The sequence below is a fragment of the Cajanus cajan genome, chromosome 10 (genome assembly GCF_000230855.2).
Source record: "Cajanus cajan strain Asha chromosome 10, NIPB_CcT2T_4, whole genome shotgun sequence".
NCBI classification, from domain to species: domain Eukaryota; kingdom Viridiplantae; phylum Streptophyta; class Magnoliopsida; order Fabales; family Fabaceae; genus Cajanus; species Cajanus cajan.
The window spans coordinates 28,612,917-28,639,969 of NC_138526.1; the positions used below are offsets into that span (position 1 = coordinate 28,612,917).

The 27,053-nt window shown below is 33.2% G+C and overlaps 1 protein-coding gene across 2 annotated transcripts; it reads right to left on the reverse strand.

Annotated features, from left to right (window-relative positions):
* Positions 1 to 22,319: 22,319 nt before the first annotated feature.
* LOC145952674 (uncharacterized) lies at positions 22,320 to 26,352 on the reverse strand. Of its 2 annotated transcripts, XR_014430182.1 has the most exons (3): positions 25,186 to 26,352; positions 23,055 to 25,101; positions 22,320 to 22,968 (listed from the first exon to the last, which is right to left on the reverse strand). XR_014430182.1 is itself a non-coding variant. In XM_083065551.1 (2 exons), exons 1-2 carry the CDS (start codon positions 25,357 to 25,359, stop codon positions 24,811 to 24,813), a joined length of 465 nt encoding a protein of 154 aa, XP_082921677.1. In that variant the 5' UTR covers positions 25,360 to 26,352; the 3' UTR covers positions 22,320 to 24,810. The 2 variants fall into 2 exon arrangements, 1 of the variants encoding a protein (XP_082921677.1); XM_083065551.1 differs by having other exon boundaries at positions 22,320 to 25,101.
* Between the last annotated feature and the right edge of the window lie 701 nt (positions 26,353 to 27,053).

The following is a 27,053-nucleotide window of genomic DNA, read 5'->3' on the forward strand; positions in this document are numbered from 1 at the left end:
GTAGTCTAGGAGTACATGTCGAGTCACACCCTCTGCGCACTCTCACTAGAAGGACATACTACCAGAGTCTCGTCGGGATAGCTAAGCCGTGCAAGATACATTCCATGCACACAATGGGCGAGATTGGGACTTATAAACCGAGCTATCCCCAAGGACTAATCCCCAAAGCTTTTACACTAGGGGGCCTTCTGTGTCGGTGTATTTCATATCGTACCCTTAAAAAAACATTTATGCACATGATGCATGTCAATCAAGACTCCATGCTTTTCTCATATCACATTTTCATGTCTCATTGTCATATCACATTAACACATCTCATTGTCATATCACATTATCACATCATATTCACAATTTTTGCAGAGCACTTTAATTCATATTAAAACTGATCTATTTGCAAAATTAAACACATATTTACACTCCGCAATCATTAAGGAACACAACAGAAAACTCAAAAGGTAAAACATAAAACATTTAAAATTTGCCTATTTCTCATAGGGTTCCCACAAGAACCCACAGAGCACTCTAATTCATATCAAAACTTGTTTATTTTCAAAAATAAGCACATATTTATACATCTCATTCAACAAGGAATACATCAGAACAATCAAAAAGAAAAATAGAAAACATTCATATTTTGTTTGTTTCTCATAGGGTTCCCACAGGAACTCATAGAACACTCTAATTCATACAATAAACATTTAAAACAATATAATTAACTCATACAATTATCTCTTCAAACCATCTCCTCTTACAATCACCAATGCATTCTCTTAGGGTTTCCCATAGGAACCCATAGAGATCTCAAATCATACAATTAATTACATATAAGAAAAACAATAGGGAAAACAGATACAATTGGAGAAAAACCCCTCATACATGAGCATACAAAAAATACAACAAACACAGGATTGGGGGCCAATCCCACTACCCATTTGGGAAACATAGGAAAAATTTCAACCTAGAACGGGTCGTTCCAATTTGGAAACGGGCCGTTCTGGATGAGGTTTTAGAGAACAAGTATTGACCCCAGAACGGGCCGTTCTGGTTTTGGAACGGGCTGTTCTGGGAGAGGTTTTTGTACATGTTTTATTTGTCCAGAACGGGCCGTTCCAGATTCAGAACAGGCCGTTCTGGCCGCGGCCTGATGCCTATAAATAGAGCATTTTGCACCCTCTAAAACTCATTTTTCATTTTCTAATCTTTTTCCTCCTTTCTCTCTGAAGATGAAGGGGAACCTAGAGGGGGGCGACCAACAAGATTCAGCTCCTGCTTATCGAGGTAAGGGGGGAGTGAGAAATCTTGCTCTAGGTGTGGGAATATATGCTGGGTAGTGGGATTGGCCCTCAATCCTGTGTTTGCTGTATTTTTTTGTATGCTCATGTATGAGGGGTTTCTCCCCAATTGTATCTGTTTTGATTATTATTTTTCTTATATACAATTAATTGTATGCTTTAGAGTGCTCTGTGGGTTCCTATGGGAAACCCTATGAGAAATAGACATATTTATAATATTTTTTGTTTTACCTTCTGATTGCTCTATTATATTCCTTGTTGAATGTAATGTGTAAATATGTGATCAATTTTGAGAATAAATATGTTTTGATATGATTTAGAGTGCTCTATGGGTTCATATGGGAAATCCTATGAGAAATAAGCAAAATATGAATATCTTCTGTTTTGATTTCTGATTGCTCTATTGTGTTCCTTGTTAAATGTAATGTGTAAGTATGTGATTAATTTTGAGAATAAATATGTTTTGATATGATTTAGAGTGCTCTATGGGTTCCTGTGGGAAACCCTATGAGAAATAGGTAAAATATGAATATTTTCTATTTTGATATCTGATTGTTCTGTTACATTCCTTGTTTGATGAGATGTAAAAATATGTATTTAATTTTATAAATAAATGAGTTTTAATATAAATTAAAGTGCTCTGTAGAGGCTTTGTGAATATGATGAGAAAATGTGATATGATGATGTAATGTGAAATGTGATTGAGACATGAGATATGAAACGTGATAATGAAATATCATGAAGAAATGTGATGATGTGATATGACCATAGGAAATGATAATGTGATATGAGAATGCATAGAGTCTTGATTGACATGCATCATTTGCATAAGTGTTTTAAGGGTACGATATGGAATACACCGCCAGAGAAGGCCCCCTAGTGTAACAGCTTTGGGGATCAGTCCTTGGGGATAGCTCGGTTTGGAAGTCCCAGTCTCGCCCATTGTGTGCATGGGATGTATCTTGCGCGGCTTAGCTATCCTGACGAGACTCTGGTAGTATATCCTTCTAGTGAGAGTGCGCAGAGGGTGTGACCCGACATGTACTCCTAGACTACTCTTCGTGTATTGCTAGCGGCAATATGCCATGTGATGTTTTACTGGCGCCACATGCATGATAATATGTAGTCCATGTCCATGCATATGCATTCTTAATGTTATATGATAAAGTGATGGTTTATGTCTTGGATGAGTGTGATGTTATTATTAATTTATCTATGTTATACTTATTTTGTTTGTGTTTGGCTATTCGGCATATATTTCTACATTGTGAGCCAGAGTGAGATGTTTCTCACTCCCTTTTCTCGTGTTGTTCTGTTTTGACTGTTATACAGGTGATCATCAGCGTGAGGCTGAGGATGTTGGTGATGAAGCTTAGGATTCTATGTTGGGTTTTGCTCTGATAGGACATATGACATCGGGACATAGATAGAATTAGTTTAAAGATGTTCTTATTAAATTATTTTAGAAAATTCAGTTTTATTTCTTTGTAATTTTACCGGCATGTTATTTGGATTAAGTTTATGAATGTGAACTCTTTTTACCCTTACGTGGCTGGAAGTTTGATTTTTAATGATGAAAATTTTTATATTTTTTATAATTACTGTATATGTATGTTGGGGTAGAGGGTGTCACACTCATCACCAACATCCTCATGATGATGATCACCTGCAACACAATTTAAACATATACAAAGAACAACAAGGGAGTGAGAAACATCTCACTCGATTTCAGGTGTAAAAATAATAGTTAGGCAACACACGCACAAATCATAACAAGCACAGCCATAGCTACACATTAATCAGGTGCATATTCAAATTATACATACAATAGTAACACATGCATAGTCATTCATCATGCAACGATGTCATGGACTTGACTCATAAATGCATGCATGTGGCGCCAGTCACGTGTCTCATGATCACATTTCTCATCATTTCATCACTAGTGACCCAAGGTATACCTAGAATAGCTTGTTACATTACCGATGACCGTAAGGTACACCTTGTTAGCTTGTTACATCACTGGTGGCCCTAAGGTACACCTTGTTAGCTTGTTACATCACCGGTGGCCCTAAGGTACACCTTGTTAGCTTGTTACATCACCAATGACCCTAAGGTACACCTTGTTAGCTTGTTACATCATTGGTGACCCTAAGGTACACCTTGTTAGCTTGTTACAACACCGGTATGTGACCTAAGCTGCACACCTAGAATAGATCATAGATGCACATGATGCATGTGACACATCCACTATTTCATTGACTCAACATTTTACTTATCACGTCTCATCATATCTCATGTCACATTATTTCATAATATCATATCACAGATCATATGTTCACCTTTCACATTCTCACATCATGTTCACATAGTCTCATTGAAGAAACTTCTCGTCGTCATATACGTTAAAATAGTACATAAGTCATAATAAGTAATTATCCAAAACATGAAGCCATCATCAATTTTACATATATTGTCTCAAAATCATCCAAAGATCATATTCCTAATTTTACTTCATAGGGTTTCCCACAAGAAACCATAGAGCACTCTAATTCATATCAAAACTTGTCTATTTTCAAAATTAATCACATATTCATACATCTCATTCAACAAGGAAAACAATAAAACAATCAGAAAGTAAAACAAAAAGTATTCATATTTTTCCTGTTCCTAAAAGCATGCATCAGGCAAGGATTGGGGGCCATTCTTGCTACCCAACAATTATTCTCACACCCCCAAGCGAGGTTTCTCACTCTCCCTTACCTGGATAAGCAGAAGACGAAGCTAGAGCAAAATATGGTTGATCTCCTTCTCTTGGTTTTCCTTGATCTTTAAAGAGTGTGTCCAGAAATAGTGCCAGAGTGCTCTATTTATAGATTTTAGGAGTGGTCAGAACGACTCGTTTAGAGTCCGGAATGACCCGTTTTGGATCCTTTCATCATGTGTTAAATTCGCATCTGGAATGGCCCGTTCTAAAAATAGAACGACCCATGCTGGAGTTGAGTTTTAACCCATAACGACCATGTTTGGAATGACCCGTTCTTAACTTTGGAACGACCCATTCCCAACTAGGGTTATAAGCCTTTTTAGTAGTTTGGAACGTCCCGTGCCAGTTGGGGAATGGCCCATTCTGGGCTACAAAAATAGGTCTTTTTAATAGTTTGGAACGACCCGTTCTTGGATACTAAGTAACCCTTATTGGGCTTTGGGCCTTCGTATAATCTGTGAAAATCGGTGTGTTACATTTTAAATGGCGTTATTATTATGTTGATGATTGATTATATGATCATGAATGTGTATATATACCTGGTGAATGATGATTAATATCTTGATGGATGACAATTGATGTAGATGAATATCGATGTTGGTGAATGATGAACTATATGATGATCATAATGTATTTATATAGAAGCATTGCATGGTTGTCACATGCATCATACTTGCATGATTCTGTGGTTTTGGTGAGAACCTGATTATGTGGTTCTGGTGGGAACACTTTTGTGTTGGTAGCCTAAGGTTAACTTGGGACTTAGGTACCAACTGTATATTCTTGATAATGATGGTCGGGTACCCCATGCATTTATATGCATGTGCACATCACACTGCATTAATGTGTATATGTTTTTGAGTGTAATTGATGGTGTTTACAATTGAAATTGATGTATTAATTATTGTTATTATATTTGTTATCGTGAAGGGATGGGAAACCGAGGGTTGCAACCTATTCCCTATAGAGTGAGATTGTTCTCACTCCCTATTTGTTTGTTGGTATATTTTGTATGTTTTGCATAAGAGAATCCTCAGTCTTTGGAGGAGTAAGGAGAGATCTAGGTGTGTGTGGTAGCTCTAATGCCAATGTGACATTGGTTTGAGAGTAGTTTAAGAATTATGTTTTTTTCTTTTGGTTTAGTTTAGTACATTCAAGTTGTAATTTGTTTGTAATTACTCCATTATTTATTTCTTAGTTGAAATGAGTTACTTTATTTATGACTTAATGAAAATAAATTGAGATTTAGGAGTTATTTTTATCCTTATTAGGTTGATCAAAAATTGGGAATGTGTGTGTTGTGGTGTTCATTGTGTTTCTGTTGTGTGTACTCTAATTCTTGATGTTTGCATAGACTATCTTGATGATTGTTGTTGTTGGTTGCTGAGTTGTCGATATTGTTCATGATGTCGTAAAGTAGATGGTCGATAGACATGATAGAGCTTTGGTTGATGCCATTCACGCGTTGGCTCAGTTTGTGGGGTAAGACTGTGCTGACCAAGCTGCTAAGTGCGCTACTACTACTCCTAGTTTGTTGGAGCGCTTCAAGCGCCATAACCTGCCTGAGCTTAAGGGGGTTATGATCCTAATGGCGCTATGAGTTGGATGACCAAGACGAAGAAAATCTTTGTCGCTGTGGAGTGCCCTTTGGTCCAAAAGGTAGGTCTAGCTACCTTCTTGCTAGTGAATGATGCTCACTTCTGGTAGGAGGGAGCTAGGCAAAGGATGGTGAATGCCAAAACCCAGTTGAATTAGGAGAACTTTAGGAAGGTGTTCTTGGAGAAGTACTTTCCAGAGGATGTGAGGTGCCTAAAAGAGATCAAGTTTATGGAGATGAAGTAAGGGGACTTGACTATGGTTGATTATGCAGCCAGGTTTGAGGAGTTGGTGCAGTGTTGTACTCACTATCAAGGTGATGTTGGTGAGAGGGTGAAATGTATCAAGTTTGGAGTGGCCTTCGTCTTGAGTTAAGGACCGCTATTAACTATCAGGAGATCTATCACTTTTCGACCTTGGTGAATAAGTATAGGATCTATGACTATGATAATTGAGCTCGTGTTGCACACTATAGAAGTGTGGGTCCTAGTAGGGGTAAGACTTCTGGAGCATCAACCAGGAGTCATGCTAGAAGAGGTGCTAGCCAATCTATTGTTGGGTTTTCTACTGGGGGTGCTGGAGCCAGTGTTGGAGGCTCTATCTCTACTCCTCAGAAGAAGTGTTGGAGGTGTGCGAAGCCTGACCATTAAATTTTTTAGTGTCCAAATAAGGTGCCTACGTTCTACTACTGCATGAGAGGGGCCACATTACTAGTAAGTATCCTAAAAAGAAGGATTTTGGAGGATCAACGGGCTCGAGTACCCAAACTGGACTACCTCAAGCTGTGGAGAGAGTGTTTGCTCTTAGTTGGACTAAAGCTACTTAGTCTGATAATCTAATACAAGGTACTTGTCTCAAAGCTGGTAATTATTCTTTCATTGTACTATTTGATTCTAGTGCAACACATTCCTTCATATCTGTAGCTTGTGTTAAAAAGTTGAAATTGCTTGTGTCTTAATTGCCTTTTGATTTGGTTGTGCAAACTCCAATTGATGGTCCCATAACCACTTCTGATGTATGTGTTCAATGCCCTGTTGTTCTTTCTGATAGGTAATTCTTAGTTAACTTGATATGTTTGCCTCTTAGTCAACTTGATGTGATTCTTAGTATGGACTGGTTATCTTTCAACCATGTCCTTTTCACTACAAGAAAAACTGTTATCATCTATGAAATATTACCTATAGAACTTTTTCCATAGATAATATTTAGTTATCTACAGAATATTACCTACAGAATTTTTTTTGTAGATAATTTTTAGTTATCTACGGAATATTACCTACAGAATTTTTTCCTAGATAATGTTTAGTTATCTACGGAATATTACCTACGGAATGTTTTTTTGTAGATAATTTTTAGTTATCTACGGAATGTTACATACGAAAAATTTCGTAGGTAACGCTATTTTTTGTAGGTAAAGTAAAATTTGATATGAAAATATTATGATATAATTAGATAAGATTTTAAATTAGTATTTTATTAATGATTGACAATTAGAAAGCAAAACAAGAATAAATACATTTTTTGAATTTTATATCTTAGATTTAAGATGAATAAATATATTAAGTTAATTAATAATTTGTAACATCCCAAATTTTTCTACTAATACTATAAATAATTATTATTTAATTTTGTATTTATGAAGATTATTTCCTTATAATTATTTTGATTAATTAAATGGGTTTGATTGAATTTTTAAAGGTTTTTATTAATAATCATTTATAAAAATTATTTGTATAATATTATTAATTATGATATTTTGTTATAATTATTATTTAAAGAAAATCATGTTTTAAACTGTATTGATATTTTATTTTAATTTGATATATATATATATATATATATATATATATAAGTATTTATTCATTTATTATTTAAAAATTTTGGATTTTCATGGTCCCGGAACGGGCCGTTCCACTTTGGGAACGGGCCGTTCCAATTCGAGCAAACATAGGAAAAATTTCAACCCAGAACGGGCCGTTCTGGATGAGGTTTTAGAGAACAAGTATTGATCCCAGAACCGGCCGTTCTGGTTTTGGAACGGGCCGTTCTGGGAGAGGTTTTTGTACATGTTTTATTTGTCCAGAACGGGCCGTTCCGGATTCGGAAAGGGCCGTTCTGGCTGCGTTTTGCACCCTCTAAAACTCATTTTTCATTTTCTAATCTTTTTCCTCCTTTCTCTCTGAAGATGAAGGGGAACCTAGAGGGGGGCGACCAACAAGATTCGGCTCCTGCTTATCGAGGTAAGGGGGGAGTGAGAAATCTTGCTCTAGGTGTGGGAATATATGCTGGGTAGTGGGATTGGCCCCCAATCCTGTGTTTGCTGTATTTTTTTGTATGCTCATGTATGAGGGGTTTCTCCCCAATTGTATCTGTTTTGATTATTATTTTTCTTATATACAATTAATTGTATGCTTTAGAGTGCTCTGTGGGTTCCTATGGGAAACCCTATGAGAAATAGGCATATTTATAATATTTTCTGTTTTACCTTCTGATTGCTCTATTATATTCCTTGTTGAATGTAATGTGTAAATATGTGATCAATTTTGAGAATAAATATGTTTTGATATGATTTAGAGTGCTCTATGGGTTCATATGGGAAACCTATGAGAAATAAGCAAAATATGAATATCTTCTATTTTGATTTCTGATTGCTCTATTGTGTTCCTTGTTAAATGTAATGTGTAAGTATGTGATTAATTTTGAGAATAAATATGTTTTGATATGATTTAGAGTGCTCTATGGGTTCCTGTGGGAAACCCCATGAGAAATAGGTAAAATATGAATATTTTCTGTTTTGATTTCTGATTGTTCTGTTACATTCCTTGTTTGATGAGATGTAAAAATATGTATTTAATTTTATAAATAAACGAGTTTTAATATAAATTAAAGTGCTCTGTAGAGGCTTTGTGAATATGATGAGAAAATGTGATATGATGATGTAATGTGAAATGTGATTGAGACATGAGATATGAAACGTGATAATGAAATATCATGAAGAAATGTGATGATGTGATATGACCATAGGAAATGATAATGTGATATGAGAATGCATAGAGTCTTGATTGACATGCATCATTTGCATAAGTGTTTTAAGGGTACGATATGGAATACACCGCCAGAGAAGGCCCCCTAGTGTAAAGGCTTTGGGGATCAGTCCTTGGGGATAGCTCGGTTTGGAAGTCCCAGTCTCGCCCATTGTGTGCATGGGATGTATCTTGCGCGGCTTAGCTATCCCGACGAGACTCTGGTAGTATATCCTTCTAGTGAGAGTGCGCAGAGGGTGTGACCCGGCATGTACTCCTATACTACTCTTCGTGTATTGCTAGCGGCAATATGCCATGTGATGTTTTACTGGCGCCACATGCATGATAATATGTAGTCCGTGTCCATGCATATGCATTCTTAATGTTATATGATAAAGTGATGGTTTATGTCTTGGATGAGTGTGATGTTATTATTAATTTATCTATGTTTTACTTATTTTGTTTGTGTTTGGCTATTCGGCGTATATTTCTACATTGTGAGCCAGAGTGAGATGTTTCTCACTCCCTTTTCTCGTGTTGTTCTGTTTTGACTGTTATACAGGTGATCATCAGCGTGAGGCTGAGGATGTTGGTGATGAAGCTTAGGCTTCTATGTTGGGTTTTGTTCTGATAGGACATGTGACATCAGGACATAGATAGAATTAGTTTATAGATGTTCTTATTAAATTATTTTAGAAAATTCAGTTTTATTTCTTTGTAATTTTACCGGCATGTTATTTGGATTAAGTTTATGAATGTGAACTCTTTACCCGTACGTGGCTGGAAATTTGATTTTTAATGATGAAAGTTTTTATATTTTTTATAATTATTGTATATGTATGTTGGGGTAGAGGGTGTCACATAATTTATTTAAAATATTAAAATTGAATTTATAAAAATAATATTTTAAAAGAGAAGGTAACGTTATCTACGAAAAATTTCATGGGTAACGTTAAATTTGATATGAAAATATTATGATATAATTAGATATGATTTTAAATTAATATTTTATTAATGGTTAATAATTAGATAATAAAACAAGAATAAATATATTTTTTAAATTTTATATTTTAGATTTAAGATGAATAAATAATTAAATATACTAAGTTAATTAATAATTTATTAAAAATGTTAAAATTTAATTTATAAAAATAATATTTTAAAGGAGAAGGTAACGTTATCTACGAAAATTCTATAGGTAACGTTAAATTCGATATGAAAATATTATGATATAATTATATAAGAATTTAAAGTAGTATATTATTAATGGTTGATAATTAAAAAATAAATTAAGAATAAATACATTTTAATTATATTATTGTTATAAATTATAAAATTAAATAATTTAAATTATAATTTTAAATAGAAATAAGTAGATTGTTAATTATAAAAGTAAGTACATATAAATAAAGAATAATTAAATATATTATTATTATTATTATTCATAATATAGAATTATTATATATTCTTATTATAGTACAAGCATGAGATTCTATATTTGAAGATGACTTAAATGAATTAATTTGTACAAGTTATACTGACAACATACATATACATTTCGGCAACTTACTTATCAGAATTTTACAGTTAAGTATGCTTGACCTGGAATAATATAGGGATGGGTGACCTTCTAGGAAGTTTCCCAGAAATTGCGCAAGTAAGGATAAAACACGCTAAAAAGTGAAATGTTGTGAAATAGAACCCTTGAGAGGCCAAATATGAGGGCTGTTACATTAATAAATTTATTAAAATTAAAAAAAATATTTTTTCCAACGAATATTTTCGATGGAACTTTTTGACGGAATTTTCTATCAGAAATTTTCGACGGATTAAATTATTTCTGACGAAATTTTTTTTCGACGCCCCTTTTTTCGACGGATTCAAATCTGTCGAAAATAAATTTTGTACAAATCTTCATCGGTTTCAAAATCGATGTAGAAGTGTATGTATATCTAAGTCTCCCTATTCTATATTAGTTTTAGAACCAATGTAGATTACCTCGCAGAACCGATAAAGATAATACATCTTGTAGTAGTGCCACTTGGCTCACTAAGAAATGATCTAGCTTTTGGGCCTTTCTAACCTCATCTATCAATCTACTAGTCACCTTCAACATACCTAATCTAATGCTCCTAGAGGTAAGCTTACATACCACGCTTAAGTCTCTAAACTCCTTAATCAAATACAACTCTCTAATCATCAAAGATGACAGGTGAATGGTCTTCCTACTTAAGGCATCCATTACAACATTAGCTTTACTTGGGTGGTAACTAAGGCAATAATCATAATCCATAAGGAATTCTAACCATCTCCTCTACCTCATATTAAACTCCTTCTAGTCAAATAAGTACTTAAGGCTCTTATGATCGCTAAATACTTCAAATCTAGAATTATAAAGATAATATCTCCATATCTTAAGTACAAAAACTATAGTCACTAATTCTAAGTCATGGGTAGGATAATTCTGTTCATGAGTCTTAAGTTGTCTAGACGCATAGGCAACTACCTTCCTATCCTGCATCAACACGCCACCTAATCCCATCTTAGAGGCATCATAGTATACTATAAAAGTCTTACAAGGGTCAGCTATCACGAATACAAGCATTCTAGTCAATATCCTCTTAAGCTCCTGAAAATTCTCCTCACATCTAGAGTCCCACACAAAAGGTTGGTCCTTCTTAGTTAACTTAGTTAAAGGCAAGGCTAATCTAGAGAAGTCCTCTACGAACCTCCTATAATACTCTGTTAATCCTAACAAACTCTTCATCTTAAATACCGACTTAAGCACACTCCACTTAAGCACGATCTTTACCTTAGCATGATTTACAACTATTCCCCCCTCAAACATTACATGACCCAGAAAACTCACCTTATCTAACCAAAACTCATACTTAGAAAGCTTAGCATATGGATGCTTAGATGAATAAATATATTAAGTTAATTAATAATTTATTTAAAATGTTAAAATTTAATTTATAAAAATAAGATTTTAAAAGAGAAGGTAACGTTATCTACGGAAAATTCCGTAGGTAACGTTACCTACGAAATTTTTCGTAAGTAACGTTAAATTTAAATTAGTATTTTATTAATGGTTGATAATTAGAAGAAAAAAAACAAGAACAAATACATTTTTTGAATTTTATATATATCTTATATTTAAGATGAATAAATATATTAAGTTAATTAATAATTTATTTAAAATGTTAACATTTAATTTATAAAAATAATATTTTAAAATAGAAGAGTTATAATAACACGAGTGTAAACTTTTGCTAAGTATTACACCGCTCAATAACTTTATGTTAAATGTGAATTTTATAAATTCAACCATTAGATTGGAAGTTTTTTACTCTTAGCTCATATATACACAATTTTATATTAATTCAAGATGATTTAATACTTCATTCTTGTAAAACAAAATTGATGTAATATATACATTTCAAAATATACTAAAATATGAACACTTTGATTACCTTCAAGTTTATGTTCAATTTTAACAAAATTTGATATAAACATTTAAAGTGATATGAACTTTCAATCTAACGGTTGGATTTACAAAATTTACATTTAATATAAAGTTATTGAGCGGTGTAATACTTAGTAAAAGTTACACCGGTGTTATTATAGCCCTTATCATTTTAAAATATATAAATTATTATTTAAACTTTTTTAAATTTATAATAAATAATTTAAATTGTGTCATAATATTAGTTTTAAATAGAAATAAGTAGATTGTTAGTTATACAAGTAAGTATAAGTATATATATATATATATATATATATATATATATGAATAAAGGTTAATTAAAAATAATTTAATTATTATTATTGGTAATATAATTATTATATATATTTTTATATTTTTTATAGCGGCCTAGACATACCAAAATGAGAGGGATCCAAAAATAGTATAAGTATGAGATTTTATAGTTGAGGATGACTTGAATGAATTAATTTGTACTACTTATACTGATAACATGCATTTATTTTTTGGTAGCTTATGTCATTAGAACTCCATAGTTAAGAGTGCTTGACTTGGAGTAATATAGAGATGGGTGACCTTCTAGGAAGTTTCCCAAAAAATGTGTAGTAAGGACAAAATACGTTAAAAAGTGAAGTGACATGAAATAGCATCCTTGAGAGGCTAAATATGAGGGTTGTTACATTAATAAATTTATGAAAATTAAACAATTTTTTTTGAAGGTTATCTACGGAAAAAAATCCGTAGATAACAACTTTTGTGGGTTATCTACGAAAAATTTTCCGTAGGTAGCGTTATCTACGAAATGTTATCTACGGAAAATTTCGTCGATAACGTTACCTACGAAAAATTTTCCGTTGGTAACGTTATACGACCTTATTACCTACGAATTTTTTTCCATAGATAATCCGTAGATAATTGACACTTACCTACGGATTTTCATGCTTATCTACGGATTTCTTCCATAGATAATCCTGATTTTTCTTGTAGTGTTTGAACTACTTTGATAAAACTATATCTTTCGGTGAATGTAAGTCTCGCGAGTTGATCCTTGCAAACCATGTACAAAACTGTTTGAAAAATAATGATGATGTATTTATGTTAATTTCCTGTATTAAACTTGAGTATAGTAATGAGTTGAGTGTTATTCATGAGGTGAGAGAATTTCCTTAGATATTCCCTAATAATGTTGCTAGTTTACCACCGGAGAGGGAAATTGAGTTTAGTATAGACTTAGTGCTTGGTACTGCCCCTATTTTTATAACACCCTTTAAGATGTCCCCTAAGCAGTTGAGTGAACTTAAGAAGTAGATAGAAGAGTTGTAGGAAAAGTAATTTCTTAGGCTGAGTCTTTTAGCTTGGGGAGCACCTATTTTGTAAGTTAAGAAGAATGATGGAAGTATGAGACTGTGTGTAGATTATAGGTAGTTGAATAAGGTGACCATTAAGAATAGGTATCCTTTGCCTAGGAGAAATGACTTGATAAACCAGTTAGTAAGAGCTAAAGTAATTAGTAAGATTGACTTAAGATCTAGTTATCACTAAATTAGGGTGAGGTCTAAGGACGTTCCGAAAACTGCTTTTAGGATCCGCTATGGGCATTATTGTAACATCCCAAATTTTCTACTAGTATAATAGTTAATTATTGTTTATTTTTATATTTATGGAGGTTATTTTCTTATAGATATTTTAATGGGTTTTATAGAATGTTTTAAAAGATTATTAATATTTATGAGTATTTTAATAATAAATATTTATGAAAATTATTTTTGATAATATTTTGATTTTTTTAGTAGTCGAGAACGGGCCGTTCTCAAACTGGAATGGGCTGTTCCAAACTACTAAAATGGCCTTTAAACCGTAAACTAGAACGGCCCGTTCCAACACATGATTTTATGAGTACTACGCGATTCCAAAACGGGTCGTTCCACTTTGGGAACGGGCCATTCCAAACATGGCTGTTGTACATAATATGTAATTTCAGAATGGGTCGTTCTAGTTTTGGAACAGGCCGTTCTGGATGTGAAATTTACGTATGACGCACGAGACCAGAATGGACCGTTCCGGATTTGAAACAGGTCATTCTGGCCACATCTGATGCCTATAAATAGAACTTCTGGCTTCTGACCTCTTTTCTTCTACACTCTCCGAAGACCAACGGGAACCTAGAGGAGGAGACCAACAAGATCCGGTTTTAGTTTCAGCTCCTGCTTATCGAGGTAAGGGGGGAGTGAGAAATCTCACTCGGGGTGTAGGAATAATTATTGGGAAGTAGGAATGTTTTCTATTTTTCTTTCTGATCTTTTGTTGTGTTCCTTATTGGATGTGATATATGAATATGTGATTGATTTTGAAAATGAATATGCTTTGATATGAATTATAGTGCTCAATGGGTTCTTGAGAGAACCCTATGAGAAACAGGAAAAATATGAATATTTTCTGTTTTGCTTTTTGAATGCTCTGTTGCGTTCCTTATGTGATGTAGAGTGTAAATATGTATTTAATTTCAAAATTAGATATGTTTTGATATAAATTAGAGTGCTCTGTGGGTTCCTGTGCGAAACCCTATAAGGAACAATTATGAATAAGACTGTGTGAAATATGAACAAATGACATGAGACATGATGTCAATGAGAATGTGCTAATGTGAACACTATGACTGTGGGGATGTGAAATGTGATGAGATGAGATAAGCTATGAATATGAGAATGTGAAATGTGATAATACATGAAATTCCATGACAAGTGAAGTGATGAGTCCATGAGTTTGTGAACGTGTGACATGCATCATGTACATATATGAGCTAGCAAGGTGTACCTTAGGGTCACCTACGACGTAACATGCTAACAAGGTGTACCTTAGGTCACCCATGACATAACATGCTAACAAGGTGTACCTTGGGTCACCCACGACATAACATGTTAACAAGATGTACCTTGGGTCACCCACGATGTAACATGATCATATGATGAGATGATATGACGAAAAATGTGATCATGAGATACGTGACTGGCGCCACATGCATACATTTATGAGTCGAGTCCATGACATCCTTTCATGATGAATGACTGTGTATGTATTATATGTAAAAATTGAATTTGCATTTGATTAATGAGTATCTATGACTGTGATTGTATGATTTCACTACAAGAAAATGCTGAATAAGCGGCGGAAAATAAGCGTCGGCTAATAGCTGACGTAAATAGTGTCGGAAAAGCCGACGTTATTTTAAGATTTAGCGTCGGCTTTTCCGACACTAAACTTAAAATAAATTTAAATTAAATATTTTAAGTTTAGTGTCGGAAAAGCCGACGCTATTATTTAAATATAGCGTCGGCTTTTCCGACGCTAAACTTAAAATATTTAATTTAAATTTATTTTAAGTTTAGCGTCGGAAAAGCCGACGCTATTCTTTAAATATAGTGTCGGCTTTTCCCACACTAATTTAATTTAAATTTAAATTAAGTTAGTGTCGGAAAAGCCGACGCTATATTTAAAGAATAGCGTCGGCTTTTCCGACGCTAAACTTAAAATAAATTTAAATTAAATTTATTTTAAGTTTAGCGTCGGAAAAGCCGACGCTATATTTAAATAATATACGTGCTTTCAGAGAGATAAAAATAATTTTTCTAATGTTATATACGCATAATGTGTTCTAGTACACTTGGTTATCAAGTTCACTTAACACCTCAAGGTTCACGGATCGAGTCCCAGGAATGTTAAAAATACGAACGAATAAATGATAAGCGAGAAAAAGAAGATAAAGAAAAAAAATAAAATAAAATTTGTGTCAACATAGTGTCGGCTTAACCGACAATAAAAAATTAAAATAAATAAATTTGTTAGTGACGGCTTAGCCGACACAAAAAAAATTGTGTCGACTTATTTAGCGTCGGCTAAAAATCGACGAATAACCGACAATATTGCGTCGGCTTTTATGATTTAGAGTCGGCTTTTGGCCGACTCTAAATTAAAACATTCTTGTAGTGTTTGTGTGTGTGTTACCTGATTGTTATTCCTACATCTGGAACCGAGTGAGATGTTTCTCACTCCCTTGTTGTTCTTTGTATGTGTTTACATTGTGTTGCAGGTGATCATCAGCACGAGGATGTTGGTGGTGAGGCTTAGGCTTCAGTTGGGCATGCTCTTATAGGATATGTGACATCAGGGCATAGCTAGGCTTAGTTTAGGATGCTATTTTCATTAAACTATTTGAAAACTCAATTTTATTTCTTTGTAATTTCTGTGTTGAAAATATTGTTTATGAATTTATGAATGTGAATCCTCTACGTAAGATATTTGAGAATTTGGTTTTATTTATGAAAGACTTTAATTAAAGCATTTTTTTATATAATTACTGTATATGTATGTTGGGGTAGAGGGTGTCACAATTATGAGTATTTGGTTATGCCTTTTGGTGTAACTAATGCACCCAGAGTTTTCATAGATTACATGAATAAGATATTTCACCCATACTTAGATATATTTGTAGTTGTTTTCATAGATGATATCCTAGTGTACTATAAGACTAGCAAAAAATGTATTTATCCTTGTTTTATTTTCTAATTATCAACCATTAATAAAATATTAACTTAAAATCTTGTCTAATTATATCATAATATACTCATATCAAATTTAAAACCAGATATTAGTTATACAAAAATATTAAGATCATATAGTAAATTGTCAATAAGATTTTAGTTAAATAATGTAAAATAATTAATGTTTCAATTATATTGTTAATTAGCAAATAATTTATTTCAAAGATAATTAAATTTTTTATATTAATTATTAGTAAAATTTAATAACTTTTAATTTAACAATTAATTGAATCGATGAAATTCAACACACACCATGAGTTATTGAGCAGAATAATTTTACCAAGAGTTATTTTGTAAGTTATCTTAAAGCAAACATATAAAATTTGAAAAATGTATTTATCCTTGTTTTATTTTCTAATTATCAACCATTAATAAAATACTAACTTAAAATCTTATCTAATTATATCATAATATTTTCATATCAAATTTAAAACCAGTTCTTACATTTTCGACAAATATAAATTTGTCAGAAATATTCCATCAATAATATAGTTTTTCCTACGAAATATTTTTTCATCGAAAATATAAATTTTTCGACAGATTTAATTTTGTTTTATAAGAAATCATCTTCGATTAATATAACATTTTGTATATATGATTTAAGAGTAAAGAATTTTCAATTTAACGGTTGGATTTACAAAATTCACATTTAATGTAAAGTTATTGAGCGGTGTAATACTTAGTAAAATTTACACCGGTGTAATTATAACCCCCCTCATATATATATATATATGTGTGTGTGTGTATATATATATATATATATTAAATGTGACTTTTACTAAGTATTACACCGCTCAATAACTTTATATTAAATGTGAATTTTGTAAATCCAACCATTAGATTGAAAGTCCATATCTCTTAGATTATATATACAAAATTTTATATTAATCCAAGATGATTTGATATTTCATTTTTATAAAACAAAATTGATATAATATATTCATTTTAAAATACACTAAAATATGAACATTTTGATTACCTTCCAGTTATTGTTCAATTTTAACACAATTTGATATACACGTATAAAGTGATATGAACTTTCAATTTAACGGTTGGATTTACAAAATTCACATTTAATATAAAGTTATTGAGCGGTGTAATACTTAGTAAAAGTTATATCGGTATAATTATAACCTCATATATATATATATATATATATATATATATATATATATATATATATATATATATATATATATATATATATATATATATGTGTGTGTAATTTTAAGCTTATTACTTCTAGAAAATAAAAAATTTGTTTTTTCTTCTAAATATAAAACTACTATTTATGTTAAATAAACTAATATATGCATTAATTATTTAATAGAAAACTCAAAAAACACAGAAAAATGAAAATATTCACACTTGAACTTGCTTATTATAATTTTAAAAATAATATACTAACATCTCTATGTATTTTATAAATCTTTAAAAATAAATATTATTTATTTAAAATAATTGTTAAGATCGAAAATATTAATTTTAGAAGGTTTAAATATATTTTGGTCCCTATAAGATGGGTGATTTTGATTTTGGTCTTTGTAAATTTTTTTCTTTATTTTTCATCCTTGTAAGATTTATAAAGATTGTTTCGTACTTGTAAAATAAGTAAATTTTGATTTTAATCTTTGTAAAATATTTTTCTTTGATTTTCATCCCCTCTAAAATATAAATTCACTAGTTTGATTATTTTAAGGTAGATAAATAATATTTATTTTAAAAAACTAAAAGAAAAATTAGAGGTGTTAAATATCAATATGATAATAGTAAATGTTGTAGGTGACACCTAAGATAATTATTTATCCTTTCTTTAAAAAAAATAAAAAAGTAGTTAAAAATGATTACATAAAAAATAAAAATAAAAATTACAATTTTAGAAAATGAAAAACAATTTTTTTTACAGAAACTAAAATCAAAACTTATTAATTTTATAAGGACTAAAGACATATTTAAGTCATTTTAAAAAAGATAAAATTAAAGAAAAATATTTTTTAAAAAATAAAAATAAATTTTATTCATTTTATAATATGAAAAATAATATTTATAAATTTCAAGAAAAGCGATCATCGTATTCTCGAAGAGTTATTTTCTGACGGAAACAAAAATCAGTCAGAAATTTCTGACGGATAATCCATCGAAAAATTTCGTTAGAAATTTCTGACAAAAATATAAATCCGTCGAAAATTTTTGACAGAAATATAAATCTGTCAGAAATTTCTGACAGAAAATTTCTGACGGAAAATATTCGATGGATATTTTCGTCAGAAATTTCTGACGAATTTATATTTTCATCGGAAATTTCTGACGAAAATATAAATTCATTAGAAATTTTCTTCGAAAAATTTATATTTTTGACGGATTTACATTCGTCAGAAATTTACTATCGGAAATTTACGTTTTTCTTGTAGTGATAACATCTATGCAAGTGCCTAACATCTAAATGGCGCCAATATGGAAGATTAAAAAATATGGACCTCTTCTTCCACAACTTCTTCTCAATTGACTTCTTTTGGGTTTTTCCAAAGATAATATTTATGTCCTTCACTTGATTATAAACTTACTCACCAGTTAAGGGTGTGGGTGCAATTTCATGTTCTTGACATCCATTAAAAGCTTTTTTCAATCTTCGATATGGGTGATTAGGTCTGAGAAATTTTCGATGCCTAATGTACACAGTTTTCTTTCCATGCTTCAATTGTAGGTAGCTTGTTTGTTTTTCACAGATAGGGCATGCGTGATGTCCTTTAACACTATATCCACTCAAGTTCCCATATGTCGGAAAATCATTAATGGTACATAATATCATTGCATGTAGCTTGAAACTCTGTTGATGATACCCATCAAACACATCAACCCCTTCTTCCCACAAAATTCTCAAGTCCTCAATAAAAGGACTTAGGTAAACGTCTATGTCATTTCCTGATTGTTTTGTGCCTGCAATCATCATACACAATATCACATATTTTCTCTTCATGCACAACCAAGGAGGAAAATTATAAATTGAAAGGAGAACAGGCCATGAACTATGGTTGGTGCTTAAGTTTCCAAAAGGATTCATTCCATCTGAAGCAAGCTCGAGCCTAAGGTTTCTTGCCTCACTGCCAAAATCTGGAAACAAACCATCAATTTTTTTTCCATTGTGGGGAATTGGTTGGATGGCAAAGCATGCCATCACAATTTCTATTGTCTTCATGCCATGTAAGGTTCATTGCATCAGTTGCATTAGCAAACAATCGCTTGAACCTTGGAATAATTGGAAGATACCATAACACCTTCGTTGGAGGCCCTTTCTCAACTACATCTTCATCACTACTACGACCATCATCCTTCACTTTGTACCGTGACAACCCACAACAAGGACATTTGTGCAATGATTCAAACTTTTTTCTATACAATATGTAATCATTAGGGCATGCATGAATTTTCTTATACTGTAGACCCATCGAACACAAAACCTTTTTCGCCTCATAATGACGATCTAGCAACGTGTTGTCTTTTGGAAGCATTAACATCAACAACTCAAGCAACTCTGTGAAAATTTTATCACTCCACCCATATATATTTTTCCTTCAAGTTCATTAATCTCAACATTGCTGATAATCGTGTGAAGGTTGTACAATTAGGAAACAAAGGTGTCTCTGAGTCACTTTTTAAAGTATCATACCCATGTGATTATGCTTGCTGGAAAAACTCTTGTCCCACATCACGAATCATGTCTTCTATTTGATCTTCCATTTTTACATCACCTTGCTCAGTTTGGGCCACAGTTTGAGTTTCTTTATCTTCACCATGCCATATCCATGTTGTATAGCTCGTTAAAAACCCATCACAAATAAGATAGTCCTGTATTTCATCAATTACATGTCATCTCCCATTTAAACAATTAACGTAAAGACAATAAAATTTTCAATTCAAATCTGCTCGATTTCGTTGAGCAAATTCCAAAAATTGTTCAACCCCATTTTGATACTCATCAGTGATTCTTCTTGATTCATCCAGCTACAATCCATTTTTCTTCTTCTGTGAGACAAATTTATTTACACAATAGAGTATTTATGGTCTCTCTATATAGTAGAAGAGCAAACCATATACTAACTCAATGTTATTTGAACCTATTATTTCATTTATCTAAGTAGGTAGAAGATCCAAATATAAGTCATCTTTTTTCATCAACTACATAAATATAATTCATCTCATTTCTTCAACTAGATAAATAAACTAGATAAATATAATTGAGTTTAAGGTACCTTACTAAGAAGATATGACAAACTAGAATAGAAGTATCACCTTCTGCACACTTCCTACCAAATCAAAATCAAGTTTAAGATTTATGTGACTAGATACGTGCCTTCTCATTCTGAACTTCTGATAATATATAATTGAACAAAAATGCACCAATGAGATGTGAAAAGTAGAAGCTTAAGTTCAAACCTTATTTAAGTTATTGTAATTTAGATAGATAAAAACTATATACATTGATTTATAAACACTTATAACAATACAACAAATAAACATGAAGACTTTGAGAATAAACAAATAAACTTTGCACCTTCCTGCCTTGCCTTAGATTAATATAGATTAAGAGGAAAAGGACCAAGGTTTAATTAAGTGATCTAGTATAGTAACATCAAATTATTGTCTATATCTACTCATTGAATCTTGAATACAGTATTATCCTTTCTCTCTTAATTTTATGTCATTCTTTATAGGTGGTATATAAATTTTAATACAAAAAATAAGAATAGTCTAGTTGACTAGGACAACCCAACTTCTATGCTGGCTCACTTGTATAAAGTTTTATTTATGCCTTGTTTAACCTCTATACTGGCTACTTGTGCAACTTCAACCACCCACTATCAATTTATGTAAAACATCAAGTTTAATTACCAAGTAAATTGATTTACTAATAATTGAAACAAACTAATACTAGTCCCTACAAAACTACTTTTTTTTAAAACATTTTTTCTTACTTGAGCTAAACTATAAATCACATTAACTAATTTTTGAAACCAAACAAAGTTGCATCATCAATCAAACAAATACCTTCGACAATAGACTCGCATAATAGGACCACCGCATTTCGGGAAAGCTCTTCCGGGAGTGTCTCCAACCCCTACACCACCAGCACCCATTTACAAGATGAGAGAGGCAAAAAGAAGCAAAATACAAAACAAAGATACGAAGCTAAAATGGCTTCACTATACGTTGTCGTTCATCGAAGAGGGCTTCAATGCTTCCTTGGACAGTCGTTCGTTGAAGATCAATGAGCCTGGACTGTAGAGAGCTCTTTAGGGCTGAGAGTGTTGAGAGGGTTTGCGTTTGAGAGTGTGCGAGAGGGTGCGTTTGAGACTGTAGAGAGTGTTGAGATGACTGTGCGTCTGAGAGTGTGTTGTTGGAGGGTAAGCTTCTATTGTGTGTTCGTAGGGAGGGAAGAATTTGGTCATCCCTTCTACATCAGTCAATAGGAAACCTAATGTAGAATAGTTCACTAATTTCATTTCTACATCAGTCACTCATATAACCGATGTAGAATTGTTCATATTTACATCATTTTTTGGAAGAACCACTAGTACACAAAGGGTCTTTTACGTCACCTTTTTTTAGCCTTTTACGTCGGAAAAGGTTCCGACGTTAATACGGGAGACGTAAATTTACGTCGCCTCTGAAAGGCGACGTAAATTTACGTCGGGGATTCTCACAGACCGACGTAAAAGGGACAAAAAAACAGCCACAATTTTACGTCGGACATGGAGTGGTCCGACGTAAATTTACGTCGGCCATTGCAAGGCCCAACGTAAATTTACGTCGGACAACGCCATGTCCGACGTAAATTGTGGCTATTTTTTTTTTAAAACGTTTATAAATTTTTGATATACCAAACACCTGCATATAAATATAGTCCAAAATACCAAATCTAAACCAGGCAGTCCAAAATAGAAATTCAAATTATATTTCAAAATTGAATGACAAAAGCTATAAATCCTATTATCCTAAAAAACCTATAAAACATATGTTTGTCAATGTTATCTAACTAACTAAGCTAACTAATTATCAAACTATAAACATAATATCTAACTAACTAAACTAACTAACTATCAAACTATAAACATAATATCTAACTAACTAAACTTAGAAAAAAAGTTGTCCATTGTTCTCTTATCTTGAGCAACTCATCTTCGGGCAATGAAGATGGATCTTGAAAGACCTGAAACATTAATTTAAGTGTCATTAATATGCAATGTTAATTATCCTAAAGGTAAATATAGTTAAATAAATTTTGATATGAATTACCTGCGCCCAAGAATCAATAATACCCGCAGAAACTATGGCTCTCATCCAATACATGATGTAATAGCCACATTCAAACGAGTCTTGTTGCTTATTACACTAAAATGAGAAACAAATAACTATTATTTCCAAAGTCAATAAATTTAAATATTATTGACTGTATGAATTAATTTGCTAACCTTAGGGCATATGAAATGCAATGACTTTGATGATCTGCCTCTTCCACTTAATATATTAGCTCTAGACACGATTCTAATTAATTGAAATAAAAACAAATGTTAGCCAATATATATAATTACAGTTTTAAAACATAATGAAAAAATTTAGTTACCCTTGTAATTGGCATTTAATTTCGTGGCTGGGTTTTCGATGTAGTGAACAAAACCACACCACGGTGTATTCCTTAGGAATGATTACCATTAACTGCCAATGGGACCTACATTGTATGACAAACAAATTAGTTATAAAATTACCATGATTAAAAAACCAATTAAAAAACTAACCCGTCAATGTATGGAGCCATGTATATATCTCTTCTTGAGTCACTCATCCATGTTTGCATATATTGCTGGATCTGGACCTGAGTGTTTCCTGATTTTTGGATTGATTGAGGCTCAATAAATCCATATACTTCTGCTTGTCCTTGCTCCACACTCAATTTGTCCATGTACCTAACACAAATAATTATTATAAGTTAAATGTAATTATTGTAAATTTAGACTCATAAAAGAAAATATGACTTACATGGCCCACAGTTGTATGATAGATATATTTAACATGGAGTTTCCCCCAACAATCTCTAATGCATCAGGCAAAGATATGTATAGTGGAACATCAGCGCTATCAACTCCAAAAACTCTAATGTCCCACTGCAATTGAATTGGTTTCTTCTTTAATCGTGGTAATATGATTAGAAGCTTAGATATGGGATCACCCTCAGCTTCTGCGATATCAGCATCATCAACATGAGGTTCTCTGATGACCTCCTTACCACGATTGATAAAATCCTAAAGAAATAATGAAAATTAGTTAAACAATAATAGAATTATAAGAATATAAAAGAGCAATAATATAATTACCCTTGCTCGTGCTGAAAGCGGCATGACCAAACGTTTTGGCCAAGCTAAGAATGTGCCGGTTGCCTGCCCCACTAGTTGAACCTCTGTATTGGGCAAAGGCACTGGAGCAGCAGCATCTTGAACTTGGTCAACCACAACCCGTGTCCAGTCTGGCTGTAGAGGGACACCATGGATGGTTGAGCCACCCTCAAATACTCGGCCAAAAGCCACTAACCGTGGGGGGTCATTCTCAACATATAACTCACACTAGTTTGGTACATCAGTGTGAGTCTGATCCGGTGAGGGATTTGGAGCAGCACAACTCCCTTTAGTGCTGACTCGAACACCATCATGAGCAACTGCAGTCTGTTGCTGAGAACGAGCCAAAAGTTCAAACTTCTGTTCAAACTGTTTTTGAATATTCTTCAATCTCTCTTCAAACTGACTCTCCAATCTCTGCTCCAATCTCTGCATAACCTCTTGACTGCAAGAGTCAACAGTGTTCCTCGATGATCGGGCACCAAAGAAATCTCGGTGGCTCCAAGAACCACCAACACCACGCACACGGCCTCCGTGCTCTGGCCTTCCTATGGCCGTTGTGAGGATATCATTCCGACCATCGGAAACAAATGAGCCCTGGGTGCTCTGCTCAACTAAACCCTCCTACAACATATTAACAATAAGTATACCCTAAACTACACTTATGAATTAAATGAGTTGAAATGAAGAGTGTTAGTTTGTATATTTTTACTTACTATTTTATCTGCAACGACCCTTGCAGACTCAGAAGTCATTTGCCCATCTGATTTTGTCCGGGCTGCTATCCACGTCTCATGGCGGGGAGGTGACTCCACACGGTCAGCAGACTCAACCCCTGCTGCCTCTGCCCTAGCCTTCTTCATTTCCTTTTTTTTTCTTTCATATCCCCCTCTTGACAATAGATGGGGTGCATCATTCTTGGCCTGTCGTTCTTGGGCAGCTATTCTTTTAGCCTGCAATAATACAAAAAAGAAAATAAGATTAATTAAAATATACCTTAAGTATTTGTGTCAATGTAAGAGTTATCAATAACTAACCTGCCACGAAGGGTCCAATCGAGTGGCACGAAATTGCATCCACTCCTCATCAGTGATCTGGTACTTTAGACAGGGAGTCTCATTTTGTCGCTCTCCAAATACATACTCCCGTGTCAAGAAAGTCTTGAAGTCTCTCCACCTAGTGGCCAGGGCAGATAACATCTTCCTCCTCATGACCTCAGTATTGGGAATGTCAAAATTTTGCTATGAAAATAACAACAATTAATAAATAATGTATTTAAGTTATATAATATTCAAGGGATGTGAAAGTATATACCTGAATATCCTGCCACATGAGGTTCTTGTCAACCTCCTGAACGTCATCCCATGATGGAATGATAATAGAAACATGTCGTCGAGCTAGGACTCCCAAATAGCTCTTAAACTTGGCAGCATTTGGGCCTGATGCCTTGCCAGAACGAGGATCAACCTCAACCGGTGTCCTCTCCTTGGCAATGCGCCCAGCTGTCAACCCAGACAATCGGGTGACAGATCTACCTTCCCTCCTTCCACTGCCAGACCCAGAATCCTCCATAATCCTGAAAAATTAAACTCTCATTATTAAAACAATGAATTAACTGAATAGACAAATAAAGTAAAAAACATAATAACAATATAGCAACATAATAACTAATAAAAAAACAAATAATACACAAACAGAATGGATGGTAAACTAAAGGTCAATGCCTAAAACATAATAACAATATAGCAACATAATAACTAATAAAAAAACAAATAATACACAAACAGAATGGATGGTAAACTAAAGGTCAATGCCTAAAAAAGTCTCTTCTTTAATGCATCTGGAACGGCCCGTACTGAAATTAGAACGGGCCGTTCCAGATCAACAAATTACAAGAACAAAAATTCCAGCAGAACGGGCCGTTCTCCTTGCAGAACGGCCCGTACTGCTTGTAGAACGGCCCGTTCTGCAAGAAGAACGGGCCGTTCTCCATGTAGAACGGGTCATTCTCCTTGCAGAACGGGCCGTTCTCCTTGCAGAACGGGGCGTTCTCCTTGCAGAACGGGTCGTTCCAGATGAACGTAAAACACAAAAATAAGCAAAATAATGGGAAGAATATGAGAATGAAAGTTACCTCAGTCCAGACTCTTCAAGGACTTAGACTGAGAGCAATGTGTCCAAACAATCCGAAACTTACGTACAAGAATATGAGAATCAATATGAGAGTAGAAGGAGAGTAGAAGGCGCGCGCGGGAATATGAGAATATATGAGAATATTGGGAGTTTTGTAGCACCAGGAGATAATTTACGTCGGCCTGGTAGTGGTCCGACGTAAATTATCAATTCTACGTCGGTCAGGTATAGAGCTGACGTAGAACTGATAATTTACGTTAGACCCCTACCAGGCTGACGTAAATTATCTGCTGTTTATTTACGGTTGTGCCACCGCATTTTTATAACGTCGGTCTTTACCCATTCCGACGTAATTTAGGAGACGTAAAAGCCACTTTTTCCACTAGTGAACCGATGTAAATATCCTTATATATTCTACTTATTTATAAAATTGCCACCGCAAATTTTTTTTACATCGTTTTCTAGGGAACTGATGTAAATATAGAGACATTGAATAGTATTTTTCTAGTAGTGTGGAGAAGATTGGTAGAGGTGTAGATAGCCCTTTCCAGGTAGAAGTTGATGGTGTTTTGAGATTCAAGGATAGAATCTATGTACTAATAGTTATCTTGAACTTAAGAAGATGTTTCTAGAAGAAGGACATAAGAGTATTGTAACATCCCAAATTTTCTCTGAATTAGTAGCCTAGAACGGGCTGTTCCCAAACTGGAACGGGCCATTCCAAACTACTAAATAGGCTTATAAACCCTAGTTGGGAATGGACCGTTCCAAA

What these genes read in the sequence shown, in the direction of transcription:
- LOC145952674 (XM_083065551.1), bottom strand. Translation starts at nt 25,359, where the DNA reads ATGAGGAGGAAGATGTTATCTGCCCTGGCCACTAGGTGGAGAGACTTC. An exon ending in GATTGGACCCTTCGTGGCAG is followed by an intron (nt 25,102 to 25,185) that starts GTTAGTTATTGA and finishes GTATTATTGCAG; the next exon opens with GCTAAAAGAATAGCTGCCCA.